At 33.6% G+C, this 26,219-nt stretch overlaps 3 protein-coding genes and 1 non-coding gene across 4 annotated transcripts; 3 read left to right on the forward strand and 1 right to left on the reverse strand.

Moving 5' to 3' along the window:
- Positions 1-6,669: 6,669 nt before the first annotated feature.
- Positions 6,670-18,026, forward strand: LOC132314580 (D-xylose-proton symporter-like 2; the record flags this gene model as incomplete). The annotated part of the gene is made up of 14 exons (XM_059813425.1): positions 6,670-6,735; positions 6,878-6,975; positions 9,165-9,243; positions 10,478-10,537; positions 10,675-10,741; positions 10,834-10,958; positions 12,380-12,481; positions 12,650-13,018; positions 13,094-13,141; positions 13,236-13,298; positions 13,858-13,938; positions 14,166-14,267; positions 15,949-16,086; positions 17,229-18,026. Coding segments are annotated over 14 exons (1,404 nt in total), but the record flags the coding sequence as incomplete, so codon positions are not given.
- A 1,432-nt stretch (positions 18,027-19,458) lies between these two features.
- On the forward strand, positions 19,459-22,414 carry LOC132312867 (uncharacterized). Its single transcript, XM_059811409.1, has 4 exons — positions 19,459-19,716; positions 19,884-19,950; positions 21,921-21,998; positions 22,156-22,414. Exons 1-4 carry the CDS (start codon positions 19,555-19,557, stop codon positions 22,218-22,220), a joined length of 372 nt encoding a protein of 123 aa, XP_059667392.1. The 5' UTR covers positions 19,459-19,554; the 3' UTR covers positions 22,221-22,414.
- A 1,303-nt stretch (positions 22,415-23,717) lies between these two features.
- TRNAE-CUC (transfer RNA glutamic acid (anticodon CUC)) lies at positions 23,718-23,790 on the forward strand. Its single transcript has one exon. It is a non-coding gene; the product is annotated as a tRNA-Glu (tRNA).
- Positions 23,791-25,300: 1,510 nt separating this feature from the next.
- On the reverse strand, positions 25,301-26,053 carry LOC132314581 (FAS1 domain-containing protein SELMODRAFT_448915). The gene has a single exon (XM_059813426.1). It carries the CDS (start codon positions 26,051-26,053, stop codon positions 25,301-25,303), a length of 753 nt encoding a protein of 250 aa, XP_059669409.1.
- Between the last annotated feature and the right edge of the window lie 166 nt (positions 26,054-26,219).

The raw sequence follows: 26,219 nt of genomic DNA on the forward strand, positions 1-26,219 counted from the left end.
GGTTACTTTGTATATTGTCTCGTTCTCTTCTGTCTTGAATCTAGAGAAAAGTTTTTACCATTCTCTACCTACACAACTACTACTTGGGATCTAGTGATGCATAGCATATAGGCAATTAATGACTGTGATAGTGGGTGATGGAGTTCTTGGCTGCCCTTATTCATGAAGGGTGGAGGGGGAGAGACGGTGCATGATGGAGTTCTTGGCGCCCGAGATAAAACTGGGGGCATTTGTATAATTACTCAAGATTATATATATATATATATATATATATATATATAAGTAAAATTATTAAAATGTTCAGTGGTGGTGCCCACTCTCACTAACATTGAAAGTCACACGTAAATTATCAATGAGATCTTGGATCCTTGTATAATTAATTAACCAATTATGTTGATTTAGAAAGAAAAAAAAAAAAAAAAAAAACTATATTGATTTTTCTTTTTAGAGTAATTTGCACTTACACCCCTTTAGGTTTGTAATAAAGGTAGGATGATACAACACAGAGAGAGTGTGATTTAATTGCCTCTAATAACACCATTCCCAACCATGATAAAAGTACGTAATTGTCCTTTAACTTTTAAATTGATCAATTTAAATTATTAAATTGCAATGTTAAAATTTAGGATAAAGTACAAAAAAAATCCCTTGAATTCTGTTTAAATTTGCAAAAAACCCCTTTGAACTTTATTTTGTGCACAATAATCCTGAATTATCACATTTTGTTGCAAAATGCCTCAATGCCTAGACAATACTTCATTAAATGACCACAATGCCCTTTCTTATTAAATTACACTTAATCTATTTTTCTTATTGAAATAAATTATGAAAAGAAATCATACTAATTTGATAACATATTAAAAATCTTCTGGCCTTAAAAGCTCTTCTAAAATACAGTTCCAAACAGTGACAGATAAGCTAAATAAAAGTGATAGCTTCTGCTTCTCTTTTTCTTCTGCTTAAAATTTACCTTTAATTTTTTAAATTAATTGTTTAAATAAAAAAATTAGGTAGAAAATTTAAAAATGATTTTATAAATTTCTTAAATTTTCATGAATATATTACATGAAAAATAAGGTATTTTTTATTTTAGTGATTTATTAATTTTTCATCAATATATTGTATGGAACAGAAGGTATTTTCTACGGTAAAAGTCTAACATTTATAAGTCCTTTTAATTGACCAAAGTGACCCTCAGCGAAAATAATAATAATAATAAAAGCCAAACTTTACCACCACCACAATTGTTCGTAAGCACCCCCAAATTAGGACCACTATCGTCCACAAGCTTCCACTGGGAAATCATGGTTCAATCATAAGCTTTGGTATGGTGGTTTAGTGATGTTAACATCGGTGTGTTGGTGGGGGTGATGTTGAAGTCTGTATGTATATATGTGTATATTTTCGTGGGTGTGTGTATATATATATAGATGGTGGAGTTGTTTCTTTTTTTATTTTATTTTATTTTTTTAGCTAAGGGTCATTTTGGTCAATTAAAAGGACTTATAAAAGATTAATATTGTAATTAAATGATTTAAATGAGTCAATTCAAAGGCTAAAGGACAATAATATACTTTTATCATAGTTGGGGGTGGTGTTGTTCAAGTTTACAAGCTTGAGGGGGTAATTAGATCACACTCTCCCCAAGTGATATTTATCTATCTTTATTGCAAACCTAGGGAGGAGTGAGTGCAAATTACCCTTTTTTTTTTTATATAAAATTACCAGAATGATTGTGTGAAGAGTAATGCTATTGAGAGCCCCTCTAGTAATGAGATCTCTCTATTTAAGCATTAAATGAAATAGTTAGCTAGTTTTTTTTTTTTTAGATATATGAAAAGTCAAATTATGAGTTAAAAAAAAACTGAGCTATTGGCTCTTCTCATAAGAAGTACCTCTTAAGGCTATGTTTGGTGTGCATGAATGAAATGGAATGCAACTTGGAATGAAATGAGAATGAGAATTGAATGGAATGGAATGAGTATTATCATTCTAATGTTTGGTTTGACACGGTGAATCATTATAGAATGGAATGATTATTACCGTTCTATTGTTTGGTTGACTACCGTTAAATATGAAATGGAATGATTTTTCTCAAAAATACCATTTTCATTATTTTTAATAAAATCAATCTAATTAATATTTTATCAGTACAATTTTATCAAAAAATGGGTTGAATACTTAACCTAAGAAGCTGATGTAAAGGCTAAATATATTGAGATTGATGTATCATTATATATATATATAATGATATATCAATCTCAAAAATATATAAATATATATATATATATATATATATATATATAAGAAATTATATATACTATATGTAATTAACTCCCTTGCAGGAGTTTTAATTTGAAGTAGGTTTATGGATTTGGACACAGAAGAATCAATTACGGATTTTAATTTTTTCCTGGAGGGAGGACTAAGGAACTTGAACTGAACTTCATGTCCAAAAGGTCGAGTAACTAGTCCTTCATTATCAGTAGTAAAAGGATAGAGGAGATAGATGAATGGAACTCCTAGAATTAGCTTATCAGTCATATTTTTGACCAAGACAAAAGATGTCTTAAAACATATATTGTTTTGGCAAATATGAGCTTTAGTTAACTTGTATTTTATGTCCATTTTACTTCCATTAGCTGAGTTTAGCCTTTCAGAGGTTTTCTCATAGTATTTAGTTGGTATGAGGCCTTCCTGAATGCAATTAAGATCAGTTCCTGTATCAATCAAAGCAACGACTTCTAGTTTGAAATCTTTGTTGTTGATAAGAGTAACTTTAGCATACCATTTTTTAAATGAAATGTGACTTAAAGTTTGGAGTTTTTTAGAAGATTCTGAACATCCTGAATGTTTAGATGCCTCTGAATGATCAGAGACTTCTTTATCAGATGATTCTTTTCCTGTGAGGGAAAAGGCAGGATTTACGTTTAACTCTTGGATATTATTCTTCATAACTTGGTGTTCTGATTTTAGATTTTTAATCTCAGTTTTAATTATGTTAATTTCTGCTTGAAGGTCTTGAATAGTAACTTCTTTAGGCTTATTATTAAATCTTTCTAAAGTTTTATACAGACTAAAATTGGGTTTACTAACGGTTGGGGGTTCAGGTTCTGAGTTGCCTAATAATATCTTAAGTTTTTTAAGATACAAGGTTTTTAACTCAGGATCATCTACTTTACTGATTAAATCAATAAGTAGATGTTCTTGTTCATCATTTTTGGTGAGAACATTAAGGGACTTATTAGGATTACAACAACTATCTTTACATCCTAATGTAATATTAGGAGAGCTGGGGGAAGTTTTAGATGACTGTGAGGAAGAACTGGCTTCAGGATCACTACTACTATCTTCAGTATCTCTTAACTGGAGTATGTGATAAATAGATTCTTTAACTTCATTGGAGATTTGTAACTGACTGATCTTTTGCTTTGCATAGCAATCTTTTACAAAGTGACTTAGTCGACCACATTTATAACATTTGACTTTACTAGCATCTGTATTACCAGGGGTATTCTTTTTCTTAAAAGTCTTTTTACTAAAATTCTTTTTAGGTTTAGACTTTTGAGAATAATATTCATTTTTTGGAAAGACTGATTTCCTGTTTTTGTAATGTTTACGATTACCTTTGTAACTCTTCCTCTGAGGTTTGGGATTTTGTCTAGAAGGAGCTATGGGTGGAAGACCATATTGTTCACAAAAGGTTCTCATTTCATATTTAGCTATTTTCCTATCATCTTGTAACTGGTTACTTGTTTTCATGTCTATACACATCCTTAATCCTTCCTTTTGGATTAAGCTGATGATATTGCCATAAGTAAGATTATCATAATCAATACTACCTGTGGCTTTACTTAGAGTATCTCTAATCTTATGGGCAAAGAGATTGGGTAAACCATTAATGAAATTTTCTTTCCAGAATGGTTTATTACTATCATCTCTAAGCATGACTCTGGATAAGAATACATCCTTATACCACCTAAAATCACTCATGGTTGGACAAGTGAGATTGGTAAGTTGGTCGTATATTCTGGAGGTGATGTTACTTGGAATACCTATGAAATGGTCAGCTATGGTGTATACTAATGTGTTAACTCCATCAGGAATACCACGTCCTATAGCTTCATCAAAGATAAGAAGACCATTATCATCTCTTTGAACAACATTTTTAATGTCATTGCGAGATTCTTCGGTGAGATGTTTTTAATATATATATTTTTAATGATATATCAATCTCAATAATATATAAATATATACAAACACACACACACACATATATATATAATGTGGTTGAAGGTCTTGTAACTTTTTGTCAATGGCAGCTCTGAGTATATTCAGAAGAGAGAGAAGGTGAAAGACCTTTACCACGTCTAATAAAGAAGCTCAAGAAACGTGAAAAATGGAATGTGAAAGATTTTTGGTCTATGTAAAATATTTTTGCCTTATTCAAATGTGATGAATGGTTTATTGGAAATATTACAAAAATATTTAATCTTATTATGGAATGGAATGGCCATTCTATAGGTTTAGTAATGGAATGGATTTTCATTCCATTGGAATGGTCATTCCATTTCATTCCTGCACACCAAACAAACAAATGGTTGGAATGGGCACTTCATTCCTGCACACCAAACGTAGCATAAGAACATTACTCTTAGGTTAATGTGACATTTTCAATTCATTAGTACTTGGCACCAAAAAAAAATTCACCAAAAAAATTTACAAAAAATATTCTCCTTTGCATTTTTAAGCTGTTCCAAAATAAATGTACTAATTGAAACATATTTTTTTAGGACTATTCCACGGTAAGGAAAATATTACTTACCTCTCTCACTCTCTCTCTCTCTCTCTCTCTCTCTCTCTCTCTCTCTCCCTCCCTCCAACGTGGCCGGCGGCAGATTCCGGTAGAAATTAATGTTAAAGACTAAAAAAACCTCCATTATTATATTAATTTTACTGATTGATTATGAACTTCTTATACAAAATAATAATAATAAATGAATGAAGATACACAACCCATTAAACTGATAATCCACTGTTTACCACCACCCAGGCCAGGATTTTATGGTGGGGGCCGAATTTACAATTAATATAAAATTATTTTAAGTTATATATATATATATAAGGGCTGATTAAGAATTGCATAATGAGGTAAGCTAATCTATTATGGGGTGAGTTAGCATTACTAAAACATTTTTAAGGGTTGGGCTAAAATTACCTTTAGTAATTTTTTTTATTATTATTTTTTTTTGGTGGGCTTAGCCTACCAAAGCCTATATTATCGATTATAGCCATATAATTTTTTATCAAACCAACCGTCAGCCCATTTGTGTAAAAAAAAAAAATGGCCTATATAGTAAAAAATGACATAAATATATACAAAAACTAATCAAAAAGACCTAATAACTACTACAAGAGATCAAATAATTATCTTTGAGACAATAAAATTCATATATTATCGATTGGTAGCTTGACAATCATATAACCAATTAATTTGAAATTAATCAATCAATTAGTTATTTAAAGAAGTTTTTTTTATTTTATCAAACTTCCATAACAAACACAAAAAAACAGAAAAAAAGTATAAGAAAGTAGTGTATTTTTAATAGAAAGTTAGAAACTATTTATAGTTACAAAATATTATGGGAGCCAAAGTAAAAACAGAAAAAAAAAAATATAAGAAAGTCATGTATTTTTTATAAAAAGTTAGAAACCATTTATAGTTAGAAAATATTATAAGGGGAGTAAGTATGCATTTATTTACACTATTTTTCATTTTAGGTTATACTAATAAAAGTTAATAAAAATTTTGGGAGGGCCACGGCCCCTGCTGGCCTCCCTACCTCCCCTTATTGAACCAACCCAACTGAGCTGATTGATCTATTAATCCCCTTATAACAATAAAAATAATAATAAAATAATAAAATAAAAGGAAAGGATGAGAATTGGAATTAATGTACACAGACAGGAGTGTGATTGTCTTTCTACAGCTAGTATAGGAGTAATTTTCAATTCAAAAGAAAGGATGAGAATTAGAATCGAAAAAATTTTTAGTTTAATTTTGTAAATTAATTTTCTTAAATTTTACAAATTTTAATTTTAAAATTTCAATTTTATATAACAGAACACAGCTTAAGGGTCACTTTTAGAATTAACAAATGATGGAGAGATATACACCCTGAGTTTATAAATATGGTATGTGTTATTGACCGTCACCAAAGGGCTATGATTGATAGAGTTAATTTTGAAAGAGGTTGGCGTAATTTTTAAATCAGTAAAATTATAAGGCTGTAACTTCCACGTGGGTCCACGAAATCGCCTTCCCCATTCTGAGTCTTCGCTGCATCTAATTATTCAACGTGGCTTTCTTTTGGTCTGCAATTTTGAATTCCGGAGCAGTATAGCTAGAATTCCCAACCCCCGCCCCCGCTCCCGCTCCCGCTCCCCCTTCTTCCTCTCTCTCTCTCTCTCTCATTCTCTCCTCCCTTTCTCTCTCTAACCTCCATTCTCTTCTCGCGAAACCAGTATTTGCAGCACTAATTCGACTCACCTAACAAAGTACATACGGCACGTCCTTTTGAAAATAACATGCACATTTCACATGGCTGAATCAATACAAAGAAAAAACCCTAGCTCTTCATTCGGCAATATAAAAAGGCCTTCAAGTAAAATTCTGTTGTCACATTTTCAAACTCCTCCGATCCCGAGCAGCACACCTTCTCCTCCATCGGAAAGGTTGTTGGATAAGTGTTTCTGATTTGACGTTTCCATAATATCTCTCTGTTTTTGTATGTATACATAATATTATATATATGTGTGTGCGCGCGTGTGTGTGTTTTTGTATGTATATATGTGTAACTTTATTGTTGTAAATTAGGCGGGAAAGTCATCAGGTGGAATCAACGGTATTCAAGAGCCTCTTATCAATGAGGAAGCACATTCGGAAAACTATTCTGTGCTATCTGCTATCCTCCCGTAAGTTAATTAATGCATTTATTGCTCAACTTCATTGTTGTCTTATGGTTTTTTATTGATTATTATTATTATTATTATTATTTATTTATTTTGAAGTATATTATTTAATACTAGGCAATTATGCCGAGGGAGGGAGCCAGGGATTTATTTGAGGAGGAATAATGAACATAACACAGTAAATTTTTTTCCCAATTAAGATGAGGGAAAATAGAAGTGTAATAATCAAGATTCAAATATTATGTCATTTTTTGCCAAAAAAAAAACTACAGTAAGGAAAAATTCAAAAATATAGAATACAGACTTTATAAAATTGCAGTAATAAAATTAAAGAAGAAGAAGAGGAAACAAAGTTACAGCACATTCATCATACATGAGTGCAAGAAGATTTTTATTTTTATTTTTAAAAGAGATAACAAATACAAAAGGAGAAGAAGGAAATATTAAAAAAGACAAAAGAAAATTGAGAAAACTTTAAACGAGAAAATTGAGTTTTGATGTTAAGATGATACTAGAGTGACTAGAAGAGGTAGGTTACTATTCAAAGCGTGAGAGAGAGATCAGGACTGCTGCTGATAAGTGATGAGAGAAAATTAGCTTAGGTGGTTTGGGTATGTACAACAAAGACTTAGATGCACCAGCAAGAAAATGAAGACTAATTTGCATGGAAGATAAGAACAAAGAGGGCGATGGAAATTAACATGGAAGTTATTAGAGATGATTTTAAAAGTTGAATATCAGAGGAGAGATGACTTGTAATAGAAAAGAATGGAAAAAAAAAACAATTCTTGTGGCCGGCCTTATTCATATGTTATTAAGAATGGGAGTAAGGTAAGGATGATGATGATGAATGGTAAAGCAAATTGAGCCAATTATACTCTTAAAGTGATTTAGGATTTCTTTTAAACTACTAGATTTTGACCTTGGCTAATTGATTTTGGTTTAGGAAAGATACTAGCCATATTATGATCTGTGCTGCGATCCATTTGAGACAGAAGGTGACCAGTAGGTTTTTGTTCTTTTTGCGCTTATGTTACTCCCTTTTACCACTGTTAATACAATGGTTGGTTTTAAGCATCACCCATTTCATTTTGTATGAGCAAAAGCACCATTTTTTTTTGTTTGGTATGTGCAACAAAATCCAACATTTGAACTATTAGCTGTCGATAACAGGAGCTCGAGCAGCAGTGGCATATCTTTTCCTCCTCACCTCCCAAATTTTTTGCTACTGCTTCAGCTCCTTTAGAAGTAAGAGACTACAGCTCAGCAGAAGAAAACTCAAACCTAGGCTCAAAAGCTTAAAGGGAATTGTGAGCTCCAACACAGAAGGGGAAGTGTAACTTTGTATAAAGTTCCCCGTTAGCATGTTTTTTTAACTCCTCTTACCCTTCACCTATTTGATCCAGTTAATTCCCATTCTGGATGACAACTGGGCATTTTGGTTGTTTTCAGTATGGGAAGCTTGCTAAAGCCAACCTTTTTTTTTTCTGACAGACAAGTTGCTACGAGATCAAGCTGGGTCTCTTCTTCTTTCTAAGATTATCAAGGATATGAAAAACTCTAGAAGTTATAAAAACCATTTCTTGCAGTAGGAGATTGTGATTTCATAAAAGAATCTATGTGGACATCATAAAAGAATTTTAAGCAAGAAACAAGCTAAGAATTTGCTTGGTTGCCCGTGAAGCAATAGCCCGTAGATTGATTGGGAGAACCAGCCTTATTTAGTAAACACCTTTTCTTTCTTTATGCTTTCCTATCTCGAATTATTACTGTGATACATATATTCTTTGCTTTTTGTTCCTTAATACAATCATATATACATGTCTTGTGTAAGAAAAAAATTCAATAAAGTTATAATATAACAGTTCCATCAAGTTTGAGATGTCAAATTTAACTCCTATATAAATTCGGTGTTGTCCAGTCTATATAAATTCTCCAGTAATTACCATGTAAAGAACATGTTAATGACTCAAGCTTTCCAGATGTTACTATAAACCTAGTGTCTATGTCTTAAACCAACTTGCACATTAAGCAAAATATCAAGTTCCTATTTGGACTGCAAGCTTTTTAGGCTTAGTCTTTTGGGTTTGAATTTCTAGTAGCAACCCTTATGGTTTGCTTGATCTTAGGGCAAAAAAGCAATCCATCTGGTTCATTTATTCAAACTGTAATGTATGGCTCAATCATTTCAGATTTCTTTTCCCAGCTCTTGGAGGACTACTTTATGGCTATGATATTGGTGCCACATCTTGTGCTACAATTTCTATAGAGGTATGTTTTTGTTGCGTCCTCAACTATAGAATGATTTTTGTTCATCACAGCTGTCATGTTGGTTCTATTACATTGTTATAGGAGAAAGATTGGTATTCTTTGCATGGGTTAGGACTTAGGAGTTTATTTAAAATTAAGTGGCCGTATATGTGTGTATATGTCAATATAAGGAAAACCATTAAGAAACTGTCATGGTATTAAATTCTGATTTTTCTCATAATAATACAGTTTACTTTCCGGAGGTACCTCTATATTAGAAGATGTAATGTTTCTATGAAAATCCAATGAACCACATGAAAAGTCTTTCTGTATGGAAAAAAAGGTTTTGTAAAATAGATATAGAAACTTAGATGGTACTTGATTCAATTTGATTTTAAACATTTTACGAAATTACTGGTTACTATTCGTGGAGCATATACTCATGCAAAACATTCTTAAGATAATTAGATGTTTTGTTAACTATATATGTATTGATGGTCAGTTTTTGCCCATATTTCATTTTAGCAGTGCTTGCATCAACATGGTTGTATTTGAATTTATTAAAATAAATTTACACAGCTCAACAAATTATTTTTTCTGACTATAGTTTATTAATACCTTATTTTATACATTTTATTTGTTTCTAATTTAATGTAGTTTCTTAAGTTTTATATATGTAAAGTGCATGACTGGAATACATTTATGGGCTTATAGATACTTCTGGATTGGTTTATTTCCCTTAGCATTTTAATTTAACAGTCCTCTTGATTTATTGGAACCTTCCATATTTGTGTTACTTCAGTTATGTTATGCAACCTAAGAAATTAAGTGCTTGCAGGAAGCCACTTAATCATTCTTCAAGATACGTTTTTTAAACTTTTTGACTCTTCAGTTGTTGTATAGGAAATTGGTGAGGAAAATGATCAAGGTTCCGAGGTGCTTTAAAGTAGTTTTAGTTGTAAAGATAGGCCTATGTTAAGATCCCAATATATGCTTCTAACTAAAAAAATAAACTTAATAATCTTAACAAGCCTACAAGAAGCAACTATATCTTGCCTGGCGGAGGAGTTTGAACTTTGATCTTTTTTTTTTTTTTTTTTCCCTAATAAATGAGTTTATCTTTAATTTCCCATTCAAGTATGTTTCTTTGGTCCTTTTACTTTAATGAATAATCCCCCCCTCCCCCCCCCCCCCCCCCCCCCCCCCCAAACACACACGCACAGTTAATTTCTAATTCCTTTTCACTTCTTTGCAGTCTGCCACGTTAAGCGGGATTACATGGTACAACTTTTCTTCTGTAGACATTGGCCTCATAGTGAGTTTATAACTCTTTGTTGCTTGGTACCACTAGATTTTCATGGAGTGGACTTGTTCTACCTTTGCCGCTATTTAGGAACATGAAGTAAAAACTGACAAAAAAAAAAAAAATTATGTGGCTGCTGCCTTTTGCAGACCAGTGGCTCATTATATGGTGCCTTGATTGGCTCTGTTTTGGCTTTTAATATTGCCGACTTCCTAGGTTGGCTATTCTTCTGAATTGTGGGATTATAATTTAGAGTTCTTGATGTCTAGTTATTTTGGTGTAGTCTGATTGATGAATTTGACTTATAGGAAGAAGAAGGGAGTTGTTTGTGTCTGCTCTATTGTATCTTTTTGGAGCTCTGATAACAGCAGTGGCACCTGACTTGTTTGTTATGTTGATTGGGCGTTTTGTATTTGGTATTGGAATCGGACTGGTAAGATAGATTGCAGCATTTCTGCTATTATATTATAATTCAGTTCTTATGAATTTTATTATTTCATTCTTGTGTCCATCTGTACAGGTACTTCCATGTGTGTTTGATTTGGATGAATATGCAAACAATTAGATTCACAGCACATTCCCACCCGTAAATAACCACAATTAATCATGTGAAGAAAGGGCATTATTCAGTGTATTTTCCACCAATGCATGGTGCTGGGATAAGACTGGGGATGGACCTATGGGTTATAACCTTTTGCGTTAGTCTGCACAAGGTGGCTGCTTAAAAAATCGAACTTGTGAGCTCACGCTTGTCAGTCCGAGCTTAAATTATTGCACCAAACACTGTCCTGTACAATAAAGTCCTTGCATAAATTTAATATTCATTATACGTGTTTTTTCTTGAAAAATTCTCTTAGAAGGATTCATATGCTTTTTTCAAACTTAAACTGTTTTTTTTCCCCTTCCTATTTGAAACTCGTACACTCACTCACTTTGCCCCTATGGGGATTTGAACCCCTCGACCTTCTACTTTGGATGGCGAGGAAGTACCACTAGGCTACAACCATTGTGTTATAAGAGGCTTGTCCCACATCGAATCTGGATGGGAAAGTGATTGGGTATATATGCTTTGGGTGCTAGCTCCACCTAATAGCTTAAGCTTTTGGGTCAGACCGCAAATCACTAGGTCTGTTATAGTTGGTATTGAAGCCACGACTCAGTCCTTGATCCGGTGTAACGTCAAGCGCCCGCTTGGGTGTGCCCACCCGGAAGGTGTCCGGGTTCAGGTTGGGTAGGCAGGGTGGTCCAACTGCAATGAGGGCATTGCGAGTTTGGGTAGGGGAGAATGTTAGAGGGGTCTTGTTCCACATCGGATCTGGATGGGAAAGTGATTGAGAATGAATGGGGGGTGTTAGCACCACCTAATAGCTTAAGTTTTTGGGTCGGACCGCAAAGCAGCCGGCCCGTTAACCTTGGTAGTAACTGAGACTGGTCTTTTGCTTTTCACATTTTGAAGAACCAGGCCAGTGTAAGAAAACGATGCACCCCGCTAGGTAAAGCTGGTTAGCTATGTTGGTAAATCGTGCATTTGGGTTTGCATATCCAAAGGAGTTTGGGCACTGCCTTCATCCCTTATCCCCACTTGTCTATCCAAAACAGAAGAATTAAAAAGAAGCAACCAGTATGACAGACTTGCTGACCAAATAAAAGAATAAGAAAATCAACTGGATCTCAATGATTAAAGTTGCTCAAGAAGTGACGGTTGAACTGTAATACATTCTTTTTAAGCTTTGCCTTCCGAATATGTTGCTTATTCACACACACCCCCCCACCCCCCTCCCCCCCTCTTTTTCTTTATCATCATTTCCTTTGCAATTGCAAGTCATGTTATCTTTCTGCCTTATGCTGATACAGTCAATGCATGCTGCTCTGATTTACATTGCTGAGACTGCCCCAAGTCAGATACGAGGTCGATTAATTTCTCTCAAGGAGTTCGTTATAGTTTTTGGTATGGTTGTAAGTATTCTGAGGAGATCTGATTTTGTTCTAAGTTGTTCTGTACGGGCTACAAAGCAAGATTTATTTGGTTTTTTCTCTTTTTTCTCTTTTGTGATAGTTTCCCAACATAAAAGATAATTATTTGTATCTTGAGTATTTCTGCAATCTACCTGGTGTCTGTTGCAGGTTGGTTATACAGTTGGTAGCCTTTTGGTTGATACAGTTTGTGGTTGGCACTATATGTATGGAGCTAGCTCCGCTTTAGCGGTGATTATGGGAATTGGAATGTGGTGGTTACCTGCATCACCTAGATGGTTACTTCTTCGTGCTATACAGGGAAAAGGCAGTATGCAGGATTTGAGAGAGACTGCCATATGTTCCTTGTGCTGGCTTAGGGGTGAAGCTATTGGTGATTCAGCTCCTGAGCTAGTAGATGAAATGCTGGCTGAGCTTTCTTATATTGGTGAAGAAGAAGAAGCTACACTAGGGGAAATATTTCGAGGGAAATGCTTGAAAGCTCTTATTATTGGTGCAGGATTAGTCTTGTTTCAGCAGGTATTTCGTTAGTTGAGGGCCTATACTAGTTATTAGGTTTCAACAATTTGAACTCATCACAATCTTTCATGGCAGATAACAGGGCAACCTAGTGTACTATATTATGCTGCATCAATCTTTCAGGTACACCTTTGATTTAGGTTGAGTACCACTGGAGTTTTGAAATGAATCTTATCTTAAATATGGTTTTCTGTACTAACTCATTATAATTTGATAGAGTGCAGGATTCTCTGCAGCATCTGATGCGACAAGGGTTTCTATTCTTCTTGGCTTATTGAAGGTTGATATCTTCAAGTGACATTAAATTTTCTTTAAGTAATGATTATTTTATGAGGTACTGTTTCAGCTTACCTATAGGCTATCTTCTTGAGTAGGTCTAACATCTGACTTCCCTCAATTGACAAGCTTGCAATGTGAACTGAACTAGAACTCATTGGCCTTGAAGTCAATTTATGAAGCTTTTGCTCAATACTTGAATTCTTGTATGATGTTACTTCTTTTCTATTTTCTTTTTCCTGCACACACTTGTATGGGTGGCACTTTGAATCAATAATTTTCCATTAATGTGATTTAGTATACATAAATATACTTATGGAAAACAAATATGATTCAGTTCTTTTATTTTGTACACAAGGTTTTCCATTGAAGCTTGCCCCCCACCCACCTCCTCCTCCTCCTCTTTTTTACCCTTGCTCTCAAGCTGTTAGCCCAAATTTTTATTGATGGAATCATGGAACATAATAACTCTTTTTTCTTTCTTCTTTTTCTTCTTCATTATTCTAATTTCCCAGAGTTTTTATTATTATTATTATTTATTTATTTTTCTTTCTTTCTTAAAGCTGATTATGACTGGTACAGCTGTTCTGCTTGTTGATAGACTTGGGAGAAGACCTTTACTACTTGGAGGTGTCTCTGGTATTGTAAGTCTTCTTCATTCTCTTGGGACATCTCTGATTGTTTGTTTCTAGCCTGAATTCTTGAGATGTGCAGTGGGCGCATTGAACAAAACTGTGGTTATCCCCTCAGATTCAATCCCACCTTCAATTTCCTCACCTTTAACCTTGATATTACATGAATTAGGGGATTTGTCAACAATAATTATCAAGTCACAAGCTCTGAAGAATTATGTAATTTATTTATGTGGCAGGTAATCTCGTTATTCCTTTTGGGATCATATTACACTTACCTTGATGATGCACCACCGGTTGTGGCTGTAGTTGCGCTGCTACTATATGTCGAATGTTATGAGGTACTTGATTTCCTTCTGATTCCTTGTATAATTCTCTTATTGGACTTGGTCGTTTAAGAATGCTGAGAATTATTTATTTTCACTCGGGTGTAAAATCAGTTTGTACATTATTCTAAAATGAATGTCCAGTTGTATTTTTACCCTATGGGGGTATTTTGTCCACGTATGTGCTCCTTTAGTAATTTATATTTAATAAATTTTCACTAATAGTTTTTTGAGGAACTAATTTGGTCTAGATGGGTGATCAATAATTTATTACCTAATCAGTAGTTTTTATTTTTTAAATAATTCTATTATGAATTATTTGATTGAAAAAATGTACATAAATATATATATTTACACATGTCGGTGACATGTCATATGACATTTATTAACCAATTGTATTAATTGGATCTGAAATTGAAGTGTAAAGTCGTATGAAATATAGGATTGGCTCATGAACTAAAGGGATAAAATTATATAGTGTCTCATAAGTCATAAGGCTGTCTGGTAAAGTTGAATCCATGGATATAAAATGTTTTTTTCTATCCTAAAAGAAGGGGTGATTTTTCATTAAACATGATTAATGACGATATACTTGAATTATGATATAAAGTGGAAGAAACTATAGCGACGACAACTCATAATTAGTGGTTGATAATAAAACTTTTATTGACAATGAGGCTTACCGATATTTGTGCCTACTATGTTCTAGGAATATGTCTCTAGACTCAGCCAATCATGACTTTTATTTCTAGAAGTTACAGAGGAAATGAAGATATGATTCAGTAGTACAAGCTCAATAAAGGATATTAAGATTTTTCCGAACCTAATTTAGGCTTTTATTATTATTAACAAGCTGGCAAAATATATATTCTAGAGGAGGATGCGCATGTAACCATTAAGTCTTTTTTATTTATTTATTTATTTTTAGATTATAACTACTTCAGTACTCCCACATCAAAATTGGTTGTAAGACATAGTGAGGTGTTTGTCTTAACAGAATAGAATATATTTTAGGAACCAAATATTCTTAAAATGTCATATAATTCTATTATTTTATAAATTTTGAGCCTCCTGTAATTACAAATCATTAGAGGGTCGATTTTGTAACTGATAGTAATAGAATAAAGGACAGGACCCCACAATTTCTTAGTTCCCTTTCATTGCATCAGTTCAGTGTGTAGCTACAGATAAAACAAGTCTTCTTCTGTGCAAGATAGCAAATAGCCAAATTAGGTTACAAAGGCAAGGTCTCCCTGCTATTTATAAATATAGTAATTGTTAGTCGAAGAATCTTCTCTTCTAGAATCTTTTTGGGTCATAATCATGAACATTATAAACTTAACTCATTTAATATACTTATATTATTTAGACATAGTGGAGCTACAAACCACAATTGCATGTGTTAGTGTGACAAGGAAAAAATGAAAAGAAGAGAAGAATTTCTCTGAAATGGGAAGATAAGATCATTTGCTAATTTTTCATGTGCATCAGAATAAAAATGAAAAATTAACTTGTACATGGTGGCATGTGTGCCAAATTGAATAATTTCTATAATTCTTTTATGAACAATTTGCTTTTAGCTAAAATTGAATATTTAGCTTTCCGTTTTTCCTGTCGATTTGACTTGGATGCTGTGTGTCTAATATGTTGTAATGCTGTACCACAGGGTAGGAACTTATGAAGAATGGTTTTGCAGCTATCATTTGGTCCCATCGGGTGGCTGATGATTTCAGAGGTCTTCCCATTACGTCTACGAGGGCGAGGATTAAGTATAGCAGTGCTTGTAAATTTTGGAGCAAATGCACTAGTAACGTTTGCATTTTCTCCTCTGAAGGTGCTTAATTTTTTTGGCCATTTCAATTTATCAGCATTAGATTTTTTGAAATGATTCCATTGTATTAGCTACATGTTATCTGCAGAATATATAATTACACTTGGCATTTTGCTGCTGCTTTGACCTATATGCACTGCTTGTTTCGATGTAAAATGTTTAACACCAAAAAAAAAAAAAATTTCTTTTATTTCTTGATGTTTGGTTGAAAGTTTAAATTAATTTAACAAGTCTTATATAACAATTCTTACCTAGGAAAAAAAATAACAATTCTTAGAAAATGCAAGATAAAAACTTTATATGAGCTTATATAAACATGAATGTGGGCATTTCATATTGATGTACTACATATAATTGGTACGTAGGCATGTGTATGAGTACACATGAATAAGGAAATAATATTTTCACTCCACTTTCTTTCTTCTTCTTTTTTTCTTTTCTTTTTTGAAATGACATAGTTGTTCCTCCAAAGCACTCTCACTCTCTATAATTATCCTAAAAGAATATTCTTATTCTCTAATTTTGAGAGTTATCTGTTATTTCTTTTATGTTAAAAACAAGTGGAGTCCAAGAGTACAATAGTAAAGTGTGAATATCACATCCCAAAATGTATACAAATGAATATCTATGCACTTTATATAATGACTATGTATAAACATGTTTCTGCACATATACATGCACTGCATTTTTATATTTCTTTATATGTATATATATACATATCTGTTGTCTGGGAACATGAGTCGCATGTGTATACACGTTACATGACTTGTGGGGGGAAAATCTGTACATCATTTTACAGTTCTCCGTGTCAAAGCTGTTGTAGTATAGTGGTTAAGAGTCAGCTTGACATATATGGGAGAGAGGTGTGTTGGGGGTTCATATCTTACTGTTGGCAAAAATAGTTAAAAGTGCTTCCAGTGTGGTTAAGTCTTTTTTATTTATTTATATTTATTCTAAGTCAAATACATCTGAATTCAGACATGTTCTAGCGCCTACATGTTATATTTGTTAATTTTGAACTACATGAGGTCGCTTATTTCATTTCTTTCCTGTTTGTCTGCAACTTCTTGTATTTGTTACTTAATATCATCATATCAAGCCAATTGTTATTTCTTCTTACAGTGTAATGTAACTTCTGATTGCAGGAATAGCAGTTTTGTCGCTCATTTTCATATTTTTCATCATACCAGAAACAAAGGGGCTCAGTCTGGAGGAGATCGAGGCCAAACTCCTCTAGGCTTTGTTGCCTCCAAGCAAACATCTGTGCTCGAGATGCTTGTCCTTTCAACATCTGCTGTGAGACCATACTCGGTCCGTTGAATCTTTAAGAACATATAAGCACAAGTTCAGCTGGAAGTAGAATAAAACTTAAAGAACATATAAGCACAAGTTCATTTTTAGGGAAGGATACTTTTCATATCTTGTCTCGTTCTCTTCATTCTTGAATATCAGAGAAGTTTTTAGCGTTGTCTAGCTACAATGCTACAAGTTGGGATCCAATGCAATCAAAATTGAAACACACACTGCTGTGTGTTTCTATCACAGCCCTTGATTGTTGTACAGCTCCCGTTCCATAATGTGTGTGCAGCAGAGGATCCATGCAGACACCGGCAGATCCAGGGGTGGGCTTGAGGGCTCAAGCCCAACCCGAATTTTTTTTTTTTTTTTTGGCTATACATAAATTTAGACCAGCCCAAAAAATATTAAAAATAAAATAAAATAAAATAATTATTACTAGTATTAGCCCATCCAAAAAAATATTAACCCACCTCATTGACAATTTTTGAATCCGTTCTTACACGCAGGGTGCAAAGTTGCATTTCCCTTTGATACGGTGGGCTCTTATATATATAATTATATGTGTGTGTTTGTGAATTTTATGTTATTTTTTATGGGTTGTTTGACCTTTGGGATCATAAATATGGTATGGGGTCAACTTGAGTACTGAGTAGTAGTAGTAATAAACTTGATTAATGTACAAAATTACAAAATATGGTTTGATTTTTGTTTTCCATTATCAAAATTTGTTTACTGTGGATAGGTTTGAAGAAAATGGTTGAATTCTGTACTTAAGTCAATTTTGGATAGGAATTTTTCAATGAAATTCCAATTAGTTACTGGGAACTTGTGACAATCCTGGTTTTTTTTCCCTAAAAAAATTAAATCTAAAATTAATGTTTATTATTATTGTTACTACTTTAATCTTTATGATATTATAAAAAGAATGTTACATCTAATCTTAAAAGAGGTACATAGCGTTGGCTGATACAAAATTTTTAGAGGGTTCAATTAATATTTGAAATGTGAAAAGATCATTTTCGATTACAAGTCAAGTAATTTAAAATACTAAACCTTAAGTATTTATTTATTATTATTTTTGGAGATTATCACTAACCAAAAACAAAATTTAAAAACAACTTGTTGAAAAAATAATGTGAATCAAGATTGATAAGCAACCATTGCAAAACAATTATATAATAACATAAATCATAAATGATGCGAATAAAGAACATTGCAAAACCATTGTTGGAGAATATATAATCCTATGCTATTATTATACCACTACTTTATTGTTGGATTATCAGATTAAGTAGCATTATATCTTTAATTCAGTGACATTTGAAAAATATGTCCTTCCTTGGTTTGTAACTCTAAGAACAGTTTTCTGTTATCAAAAAACTGAAAATAGAAAACTGTACAAAAAAAACTCTTACTTGGTTAAGTTTTTTGAAAATTATTTTCTGAAAACTCAGTTATAAAAATACATAATCTTTTATTATCCTCTGAAAATTATTTTATATTCTCTTAATTCTTGAAAATTATTTTTAGAATTACAAAACAAGCAAGTCTTACTTTTAGTATTATATCTTCAATTTAGTTGTTTTAGAAAAATATAGTACCAAAAAGTTATTTACATAAATGATGAGACATGTAAACATGCTAAGGAGAGTATTATACCATGTTATTATTATATTACTATTTTATTGTTGAATTATCAATTTGTGTTGTGCTTTTAATATTAATCATATTAAGTATTATTATATCTTCAATTTAATTGCATTGGAAAAGTACATTATCAAAAGCTTTTTAGATTTGAGAATAACCCTAGTTGAATAAATAATTCAGAAAAAAGAAAAAAATATTTAAAGCTAGTATACATAATACAATATACTCTCCGTCTCGTAAAAAGTGTTATTTTTGAAGAATCATGACTTTCACAAATTAAAGTGTCACGATACCACAAAAATGACACTTTTTTGAGGCACAGATAGTATATTTTTTATTTTATAAAAAGACTAGAGTATGTATAAATATTATTAAATTGGTTGTAAGGAAAGAAGTATTTTCCATGCCAGAAATGAATTAAGAAATTTAAAACGGAGCAAGTTGGAGCTAAAGCGGGTAGAGGGTTAGGGTTAGGGTTAGGGTTAGGGTTTTGGTGTTTGGGAGGAGGAGAAAAGAAAAGAATAGATGGCGAAATTCAACGTAGTACAGAAGAGAAGGAGAGCTGCGTTAGCAGAGCAAAAGCGAGCCGTTCACGGTGACCCTTTAACGGCCAAGCTCAAGAAAAAGCCCCAACCCGTCTCAATCTCCGGCAAGCGCAAGCGCAAGCTCTTCAAAAAATGGCGGAGGGTTCGTTCCACCTACCTCCTCTTTTTTCTACTTCTTTTCCTCTGTCTCTCTCTATATACACACACAAACACTTTCATATATAATTATATATATAAATGTATAGTAGATTCACTAGATTGTGATAATTGTTTGTTCATATGTATATGTGCGTGTAATTTGTTAAACAGGAGCAGAAGGAGTCTATGGGGAAGGGTCTCATCACTATGCAAGATATTGAGATGGCTGTTGCAGAAGGTAATAGCATCATATGATTCATATCTCTCTCTGTATATATATATATATATGTTTATTATGTGTCTGTGACTGTGCCTATGTATAGAAACACGTGTGTTATAGGGCAAGAAAGGATATATTCCTATATATATATGTATGTATATGCATATGACAAAGGTTATAGATAGAGCGAGGTATACTGATGAAATTTTGAAAACTTTGTATGGATTTAAAAGAGTAAAACAAGAATCCCATTTATTATGTCATACTGCAGTGGCGAAGCCAGGATTTTACCAAATAGGTGTTGTGCAACACCAATTAATGAGCAATGAGACAGCTTCCAGGTCGATCACATTTGAACAATTGCAGGACTTTTACCCGTCTAATATTTTATTAGTGTTCTTAACGAATATTTTTACTTCAAATTAAAAGGTCGAGTAAACAAATCATGCACCTGTGATTCCCATATTATAGTGCTGGGTGGATTCAAATCCTTTTCGAAGGTGACATAAGGATGCACAATTGGTTTTTATTAGAGGTTACACTGCACAAATGATAAGTCCAGATTAGTGTTCCTGGCTCATAAGTATTACTTGACTAACTTATTTGTTTTGAATGGGTGCACCAGGGTGTTGCAATGGCCCTGTTTTGCCAAAAGAGATTATTTTTTATTCTTGACTAAGACTAATCCTACTGCACCTTCTACATCACACAATTTCCTTATATTTCTCCAGAAAACGTCAATTGACTACTGCAGCACCCATTTAAAGAACAAACCATTTTTGTACAACAAAAAATCAGTAAAAGGATTTTTATGAATAATAACCAAGAAATCAAGGGTGAAACCCAACACAATTATTAGATGACATCAGAGGATTGCAGTGAAACACTGGTTGAGCAATCATGCTCCTATTAACTCAATGTGTATGTTTCGTGACATCAAACAAACTGTTATGTTTAATTTGACTTCCGCATTGTTATCTACCCAAAGAAAGCTCTGGAGATATAATGATGATAAATCGTATTGAATTTGGTTCCAAGTCCGTCTATGCAACATATTCTTCAATTTTCTCACGTGATTTTAATTTTAATATTAGAAGTTATAAATATAGGTTACTTAATAGATCCACCAAAAAATTGTCATAGTGTGTCTATATAGCATGGCAAACAATCAGTTTCTATTTATACATATGCATGCATACTAGGAGGGTCATTGTTGCAATGGTAAAAGTTTTTGTAGTCAAGCATGAGGATGCAAATTTGAGTTTAAGAGCTATCACTTTATGGAAAAAAAAGAAAGAAAAGGATTGGGTCCGTTGGACTGGAGGACCTGCTTGTTCAATATTGCTAAGCATTATAGACTCGGTACAACTGGTAGCTTCAATTCCATTTCGTCCTTCCCAGAACCTTGCATAGGCGAGAGCAAACTATTTAATCGATATATACATACATATGCTTGCATATATCTCTATATTCTCAACACATGCATACCCTATTTCTTTAGAATCTATTGTCTTGACTTGTCCGTATTGTGTCATATCCATATCCTTCTTGTCATCATACCATCATCATCCTTGTCTGTGTACATATTTGCTGAGATACGCAGACAACACGAGTCATCCCTGGGTTCGGTCATACCACCCTCAAAACTCAAACCCTCTACCGTTCAAGTCCTTATAGATTGAACTACGTTTGACATTGATTCTTACCACACTAATCACAGCTGAGACAGGTAGGCAGCTTGAATCTCCCCTAGGAATACATGGTAGTGAAGTATGGAGAGCATGGCATTCAAGATTCTTTTTCCTAATGAATGCACGATCGGTTTGTGGCAAGGGATACAAGTGTGTGTTCTATGGCACCCATTTAAATCTGCTTATGATTTATTTCCATGTAACTAGACTAGTTAAAAAATCCTAAATTTTCATGTTGACATTGCATTAGTGTGGTTCCTGTCCAAATACTGATGCCAATTAATTTGTGGGAATTAGGGACATCTGAAGATGCCAATAAAGCTCCAGCGAAATTTCACTTGAAGAAGAGTCTGAAGCTTAAATTGAAAAAGAAGGGTAAGTTCCGCTGCATGTATGCATAAATCTGCAACCTTGCTCCCATTGTAAAGCGCAATCAAGTTTTTGGTACACTATTGTTCGGTGTATTGTTCAAACTTCTTGCTTTTATTTTGGGATAACGGCGATGCAAATTTATATGTTTTCTGCTGTGCAGGTAAGAACAAAAGAAAATCCGGTACACCAGCTGCAGAAGCACCAGTTGATGCCATGGTAGAGTAAATGGTGAGGAAACACCATACTCTTGACAACATGGTGTAACTATTAGTGGTTTTCACAAAGTAGTACTGTCTGATGGATTTTCTTTGTGATATTTGGAGTTTGTGCAGAACTTCATACTGTTTGTTACATCTATGCGTTATGTGATTTTAATCAAGATCTTTTAGAGTTAGCAATGAACTTCATATTTTTTGTTATATCCAAGTCTGATGTGATTTTGTTTAGAACATTCAGCATCAGTGCAGAACTGTCAACGCGTAATATAGCTGACTGCGTAAATGCTAAGGCTCCTCTGACTACCATGCCGTGAACTGCCCTTTATATCCAGCTATTTGTCCTTGGCGATTCTCGTACCGTGAGTTAAAAATGTTCATTAAAGAAAATTCAGAGGTCACTTATCCAACGTTTAAAATTTTTATTAGCAAGTTATATATTAGAAACCTTGTATTGTGGTGAGAATGGTGGTTGTTTCTTAACTTGTTACCCCCAACTCGAGCAAAAGGTAAAGATAACAGTCAACCTAGGTTAACATTTGCAGAACACCTCAAGATCTTGTTCTTTGGTGAAAATTGCAATGATCTTTTCAACAAGCAGTCTGAATCAAACCGATAGTCAGAGAAACATGAAACTTGTATATAGGTGGTCAGCATCGATTATTGGTGCATATCTTTTTTATGTAGATAATGAAAAACCGTGAAAAAAAAAAAAAAAAAACAAAAAACAAAAACAAAAAAAACCGGGTCGGGAAGGTTATACCAGTCAAAGCCATTGGAATGCTTTGTTCGGTCGCAGTGGTGACCTCTTCCTTTGAAAAGTAAAAAGCTGATACCGCTATACTACTGGCCTTTGATAAAATGGGAGTATATTCAAGGTAAATCAAACTGTTTGTATGGTGTCAAGTGCAAGAAAGGACAGATGGGTTATTGGCCTCGTCGGCCTACCCCATGTCTGCTTGCTCATCAAGGGCAAGAAAGGTTATTTGCCGACGAAGCCAGCAAGAAAGGATCTTTGCCGGCAAGTCTTGGGCTGCGCTGTGAGGTGAATTCAATGTGCTCAAGGAGGTCACCACATGTTCAATGTGCTAAAGGGCAAAAACGAATATTTGCCTATGAGTCTTAGGCCGCAAGATTCAAGTTTCCGAAGAGACATGTGTGTGTGAGTACCAACTAGGAAAAAAAATATACTCCCATTTCATAGTTAGGGAAGGAGTTACATGTACTTCAGCAGGGACAATTGACCCTCTGAATTTTTATTTATTTTTATTTTTATAGTAATTCACCCTTGTTCATTTAATTTTCTCAATTATACACTCATAAAATATTATTATTGGGAAATTACCAGCTATGAATAATCTCATCCAAGGTCATAAGAACAAGGAAAATTTTTTTAAAAAAATTATTCATTAGAACAAAAAAGTTACTCCAAGTAATTCAACACCACTGGATAGTGTAATTTTCGGAATATAATGAAATAGTTATGAATGTAAGCGTCTTCACAGATTCCGTTGTAGTCTAGTTGGTCAGGATACTCGGCTCTCACCCGAGAGACCCGGGTTCAAGTCCCGGCAACGGAAAACTTTTGCTATTCTTTTTAATTGAACCGACCCTATTCATTCTATCATTATCCCAACAACACTCAGCCAAATTTTTATTTTTATTTATTATAATCATTCCAAGGTGGAAATATGAAAATTGTCAACATTATCTCATCAAAGAAATAATAAAATTTAAGGAAAACTTAAAAATGGATTTAATCTAACGATAAATAGTTTGAAATAGGACCTTGTATATGAAAAAATAAAACTAATTTTAATCGATGAAAATAGAAAATTACATCAAATATTATAATATAAACATGCACGTACCAGTATTATATGCTACTGATTTATTTGTTTTTCTATTATATACCTATAAAATATTAAGATTGTCCCCCCAAAATTACAATAATACAATATATATATATATATATATATATATATATAAGCAACCACACCTCTCATCTCACTCCTCCTTATGGCGGTTTGAATATTTTTATCTTATTATTATTAAAGGCCGTTCCATTCACATAATTTTTAAGTTCGTGTGTAACTATGTTGTCTTAAAGTCTCTATAATTACATAGACTCTAAACCATAAAAACTAATAAAAAATCACAAAATAAGAATAGAAACAAGCTTATATAGGCAAAGCCCAAGGGTTTGTAACAGCCAAATTAAATAAGCCTAATAATAAATCACATAAAAATCCAAATTAAATAGAATAAATAGGCTATTAATAAAATGAAAATAAATGTGCCCAATAGACAACTTATGTATGTAATAAAGAAGTTTTAAAAACTTTTTAAATCTCCAAAACGCCCCTCCTATTATAAATCTTTTCAATTCTTTAGAGACTAGAGATCATATCATCTTAAACAACGAGGTACTTAATACTTCATTAGATATGAGAGATCATACCATCTTAAACAATGACCCGATGATACTTAATATTAAGTATAGATGTACACGCACATACACACACAAAAATAAATAAATAAAAAAGAACAGAAAAGTAAAAAAAGAGCAAGTCAAAAATGGGCATTGCATGAAGCTAGTTATTTTCCATTGATACTAATTTATTTTACTTTTTTTTTTTTTTTCCTTCTTAAAAGGTTAACAACATTGCTCCAAAGAGATCAAGAAGTAACGCATAATGGCCAAACACAAGTTTTCCTTTTGCTTTATTTATTATTATTTTTGTTCATGACGGTAGTATCAGCCTTCTTACAAAACTCACTCTTATAAGCTATGAGCTACATGTACTCTCCTACTTCACATACACGAGACAATTACCGAAAAACTCGTGATATTTTAGTGGTAGTTGTTATGGTGCAGTTGCATAATAGTGGTAGCAACAAGCCAACAACGATGATGATAACTAAAATCTGTTTAAATAACTTCAAAGAAACCAATAAATTGATCTCTGGACAATACATTATCATGGAAATGGTACCAGCACTTGGCCCATACTCAAGTTCTCAGAACCTCAACAAACATGATTCAGTAATTAGCACCATTAAAATTTGTTAGCTGCAGTACTCTATGGTCTATATCAAGACTTGTGTCAAAAGACAAATTGTAAAGAATGTCAATGATCCTCCATAGGACAACCGTTGAGAAGGACCCGAATTTTTGGAACTGTCACTTGCATTAGTAGGAGGCAGCGCGGTTGGACTGAGACTAATGCCAGCAAATGGAGGTGGCTGTGATGGCCACCAAGGAGAAGGCGGCGAAGCAGTTGCATTAGGACCGGAACAATTAGAGCTGCTATTACTGCAAGTAGGCGAAGGAAGTGTACTGTTATGCTCTGGTGTCACTGTGTGTGCTTGCAACACCCCATCTATGCCATGACATCTAATGGAAGACCCTTCCGTACATAAATTGGGGCTGTTGATCCGGACATTGTTGAGATAAAAACTCTTCCTTCCACTGTTCGAAACATTAAGGAAAAAACCCGGCTTCAACGTTGGAATGATGGAGCCTGTAGGCATATATCGTATGTTGTCGAAGAGCAAAGGCGATGGGATTGACTGACGGAGTAAGAAATCCGAGACAGCATTCTGTGCAATCATGGTTTTGGCTAGCGTCCTGTCGTTGGGCATCAAGAAAGTGACATTCCCGGAAATCAAATCTGCGGGAGCCATGTTGAGTAGCATGCAAAAGGTGAAGTAGTTGGCTTTCTGCATCTCTTCGATAGCAATAACAAGGTCTTGGCTTCTTGAAGGAATATCCGTAGCAATGGCCGATGACGAGACTATCAGTGCCATGAGAAGAATCGACAAAGTCATGTAAGTGGCCATGTGGATGGGGTGTTCTTGCTTCAATGGATGGCTTGTGGATTTCTTCTATGGGTGTTTGATCTTATTAGGAATGAAAGTTAACCGGTTTCGGGACGGTTAATTGAGGTTAGCTTGAACATGCATCCTCTGCTCCAACAACCAAAGTTCATGCCTTCTGCATGAATGG

Source organism: Cornus florida, unplaced genomic scaffold (genome assembly GCF_030987335.1).
Source record: "Cornus florida cultivar Cherokee Brave unplaced genomic scaffold, ASM3098733v1 CherokeeBrave_3.0.0_Hap2_Chr06, whole genome shotgun sequence".
Classification (NCBI taxonomy): domain Eukaryota; kingdom Viridiplantae; phylum Streptophyta; class Magnoliopsida; order Cornales; family Cornaceae; genus Cornus; species Cornus florida.

Bases quoted from the DNA above. Each gene is read 5' to 3' on its own strand.
- LOC132312867 (XM_059811409.1), top strand. From the start codon at position 19,555: ATGGCGAAATTCAACGTAGTACAGAAGAGAAGGAGAGCTGCGTTAGCA. The intron at 19,951-21,920 runs GTAATAGCATCA...TGTGGGAATTAG, and splicing joins TGAGATGGCTGTTGCAGAAG to GGACATCTGAAGATGCCAAT. The intron at 21,999-22,155 runs GTAAGTTCCGCT...TCTGCTGTGCAG, and splicing joins GCTTAAATTGAAAAAGAAGG to GTAAGAACAAAAGAAAATCC.
- LOC132314581 (XM_059813426.1), bottom strand. From the start codon at position 26,053: ATGGCCACTTACATGACTTTGTCGATTCTTCTCATGGCACTGATAGTC.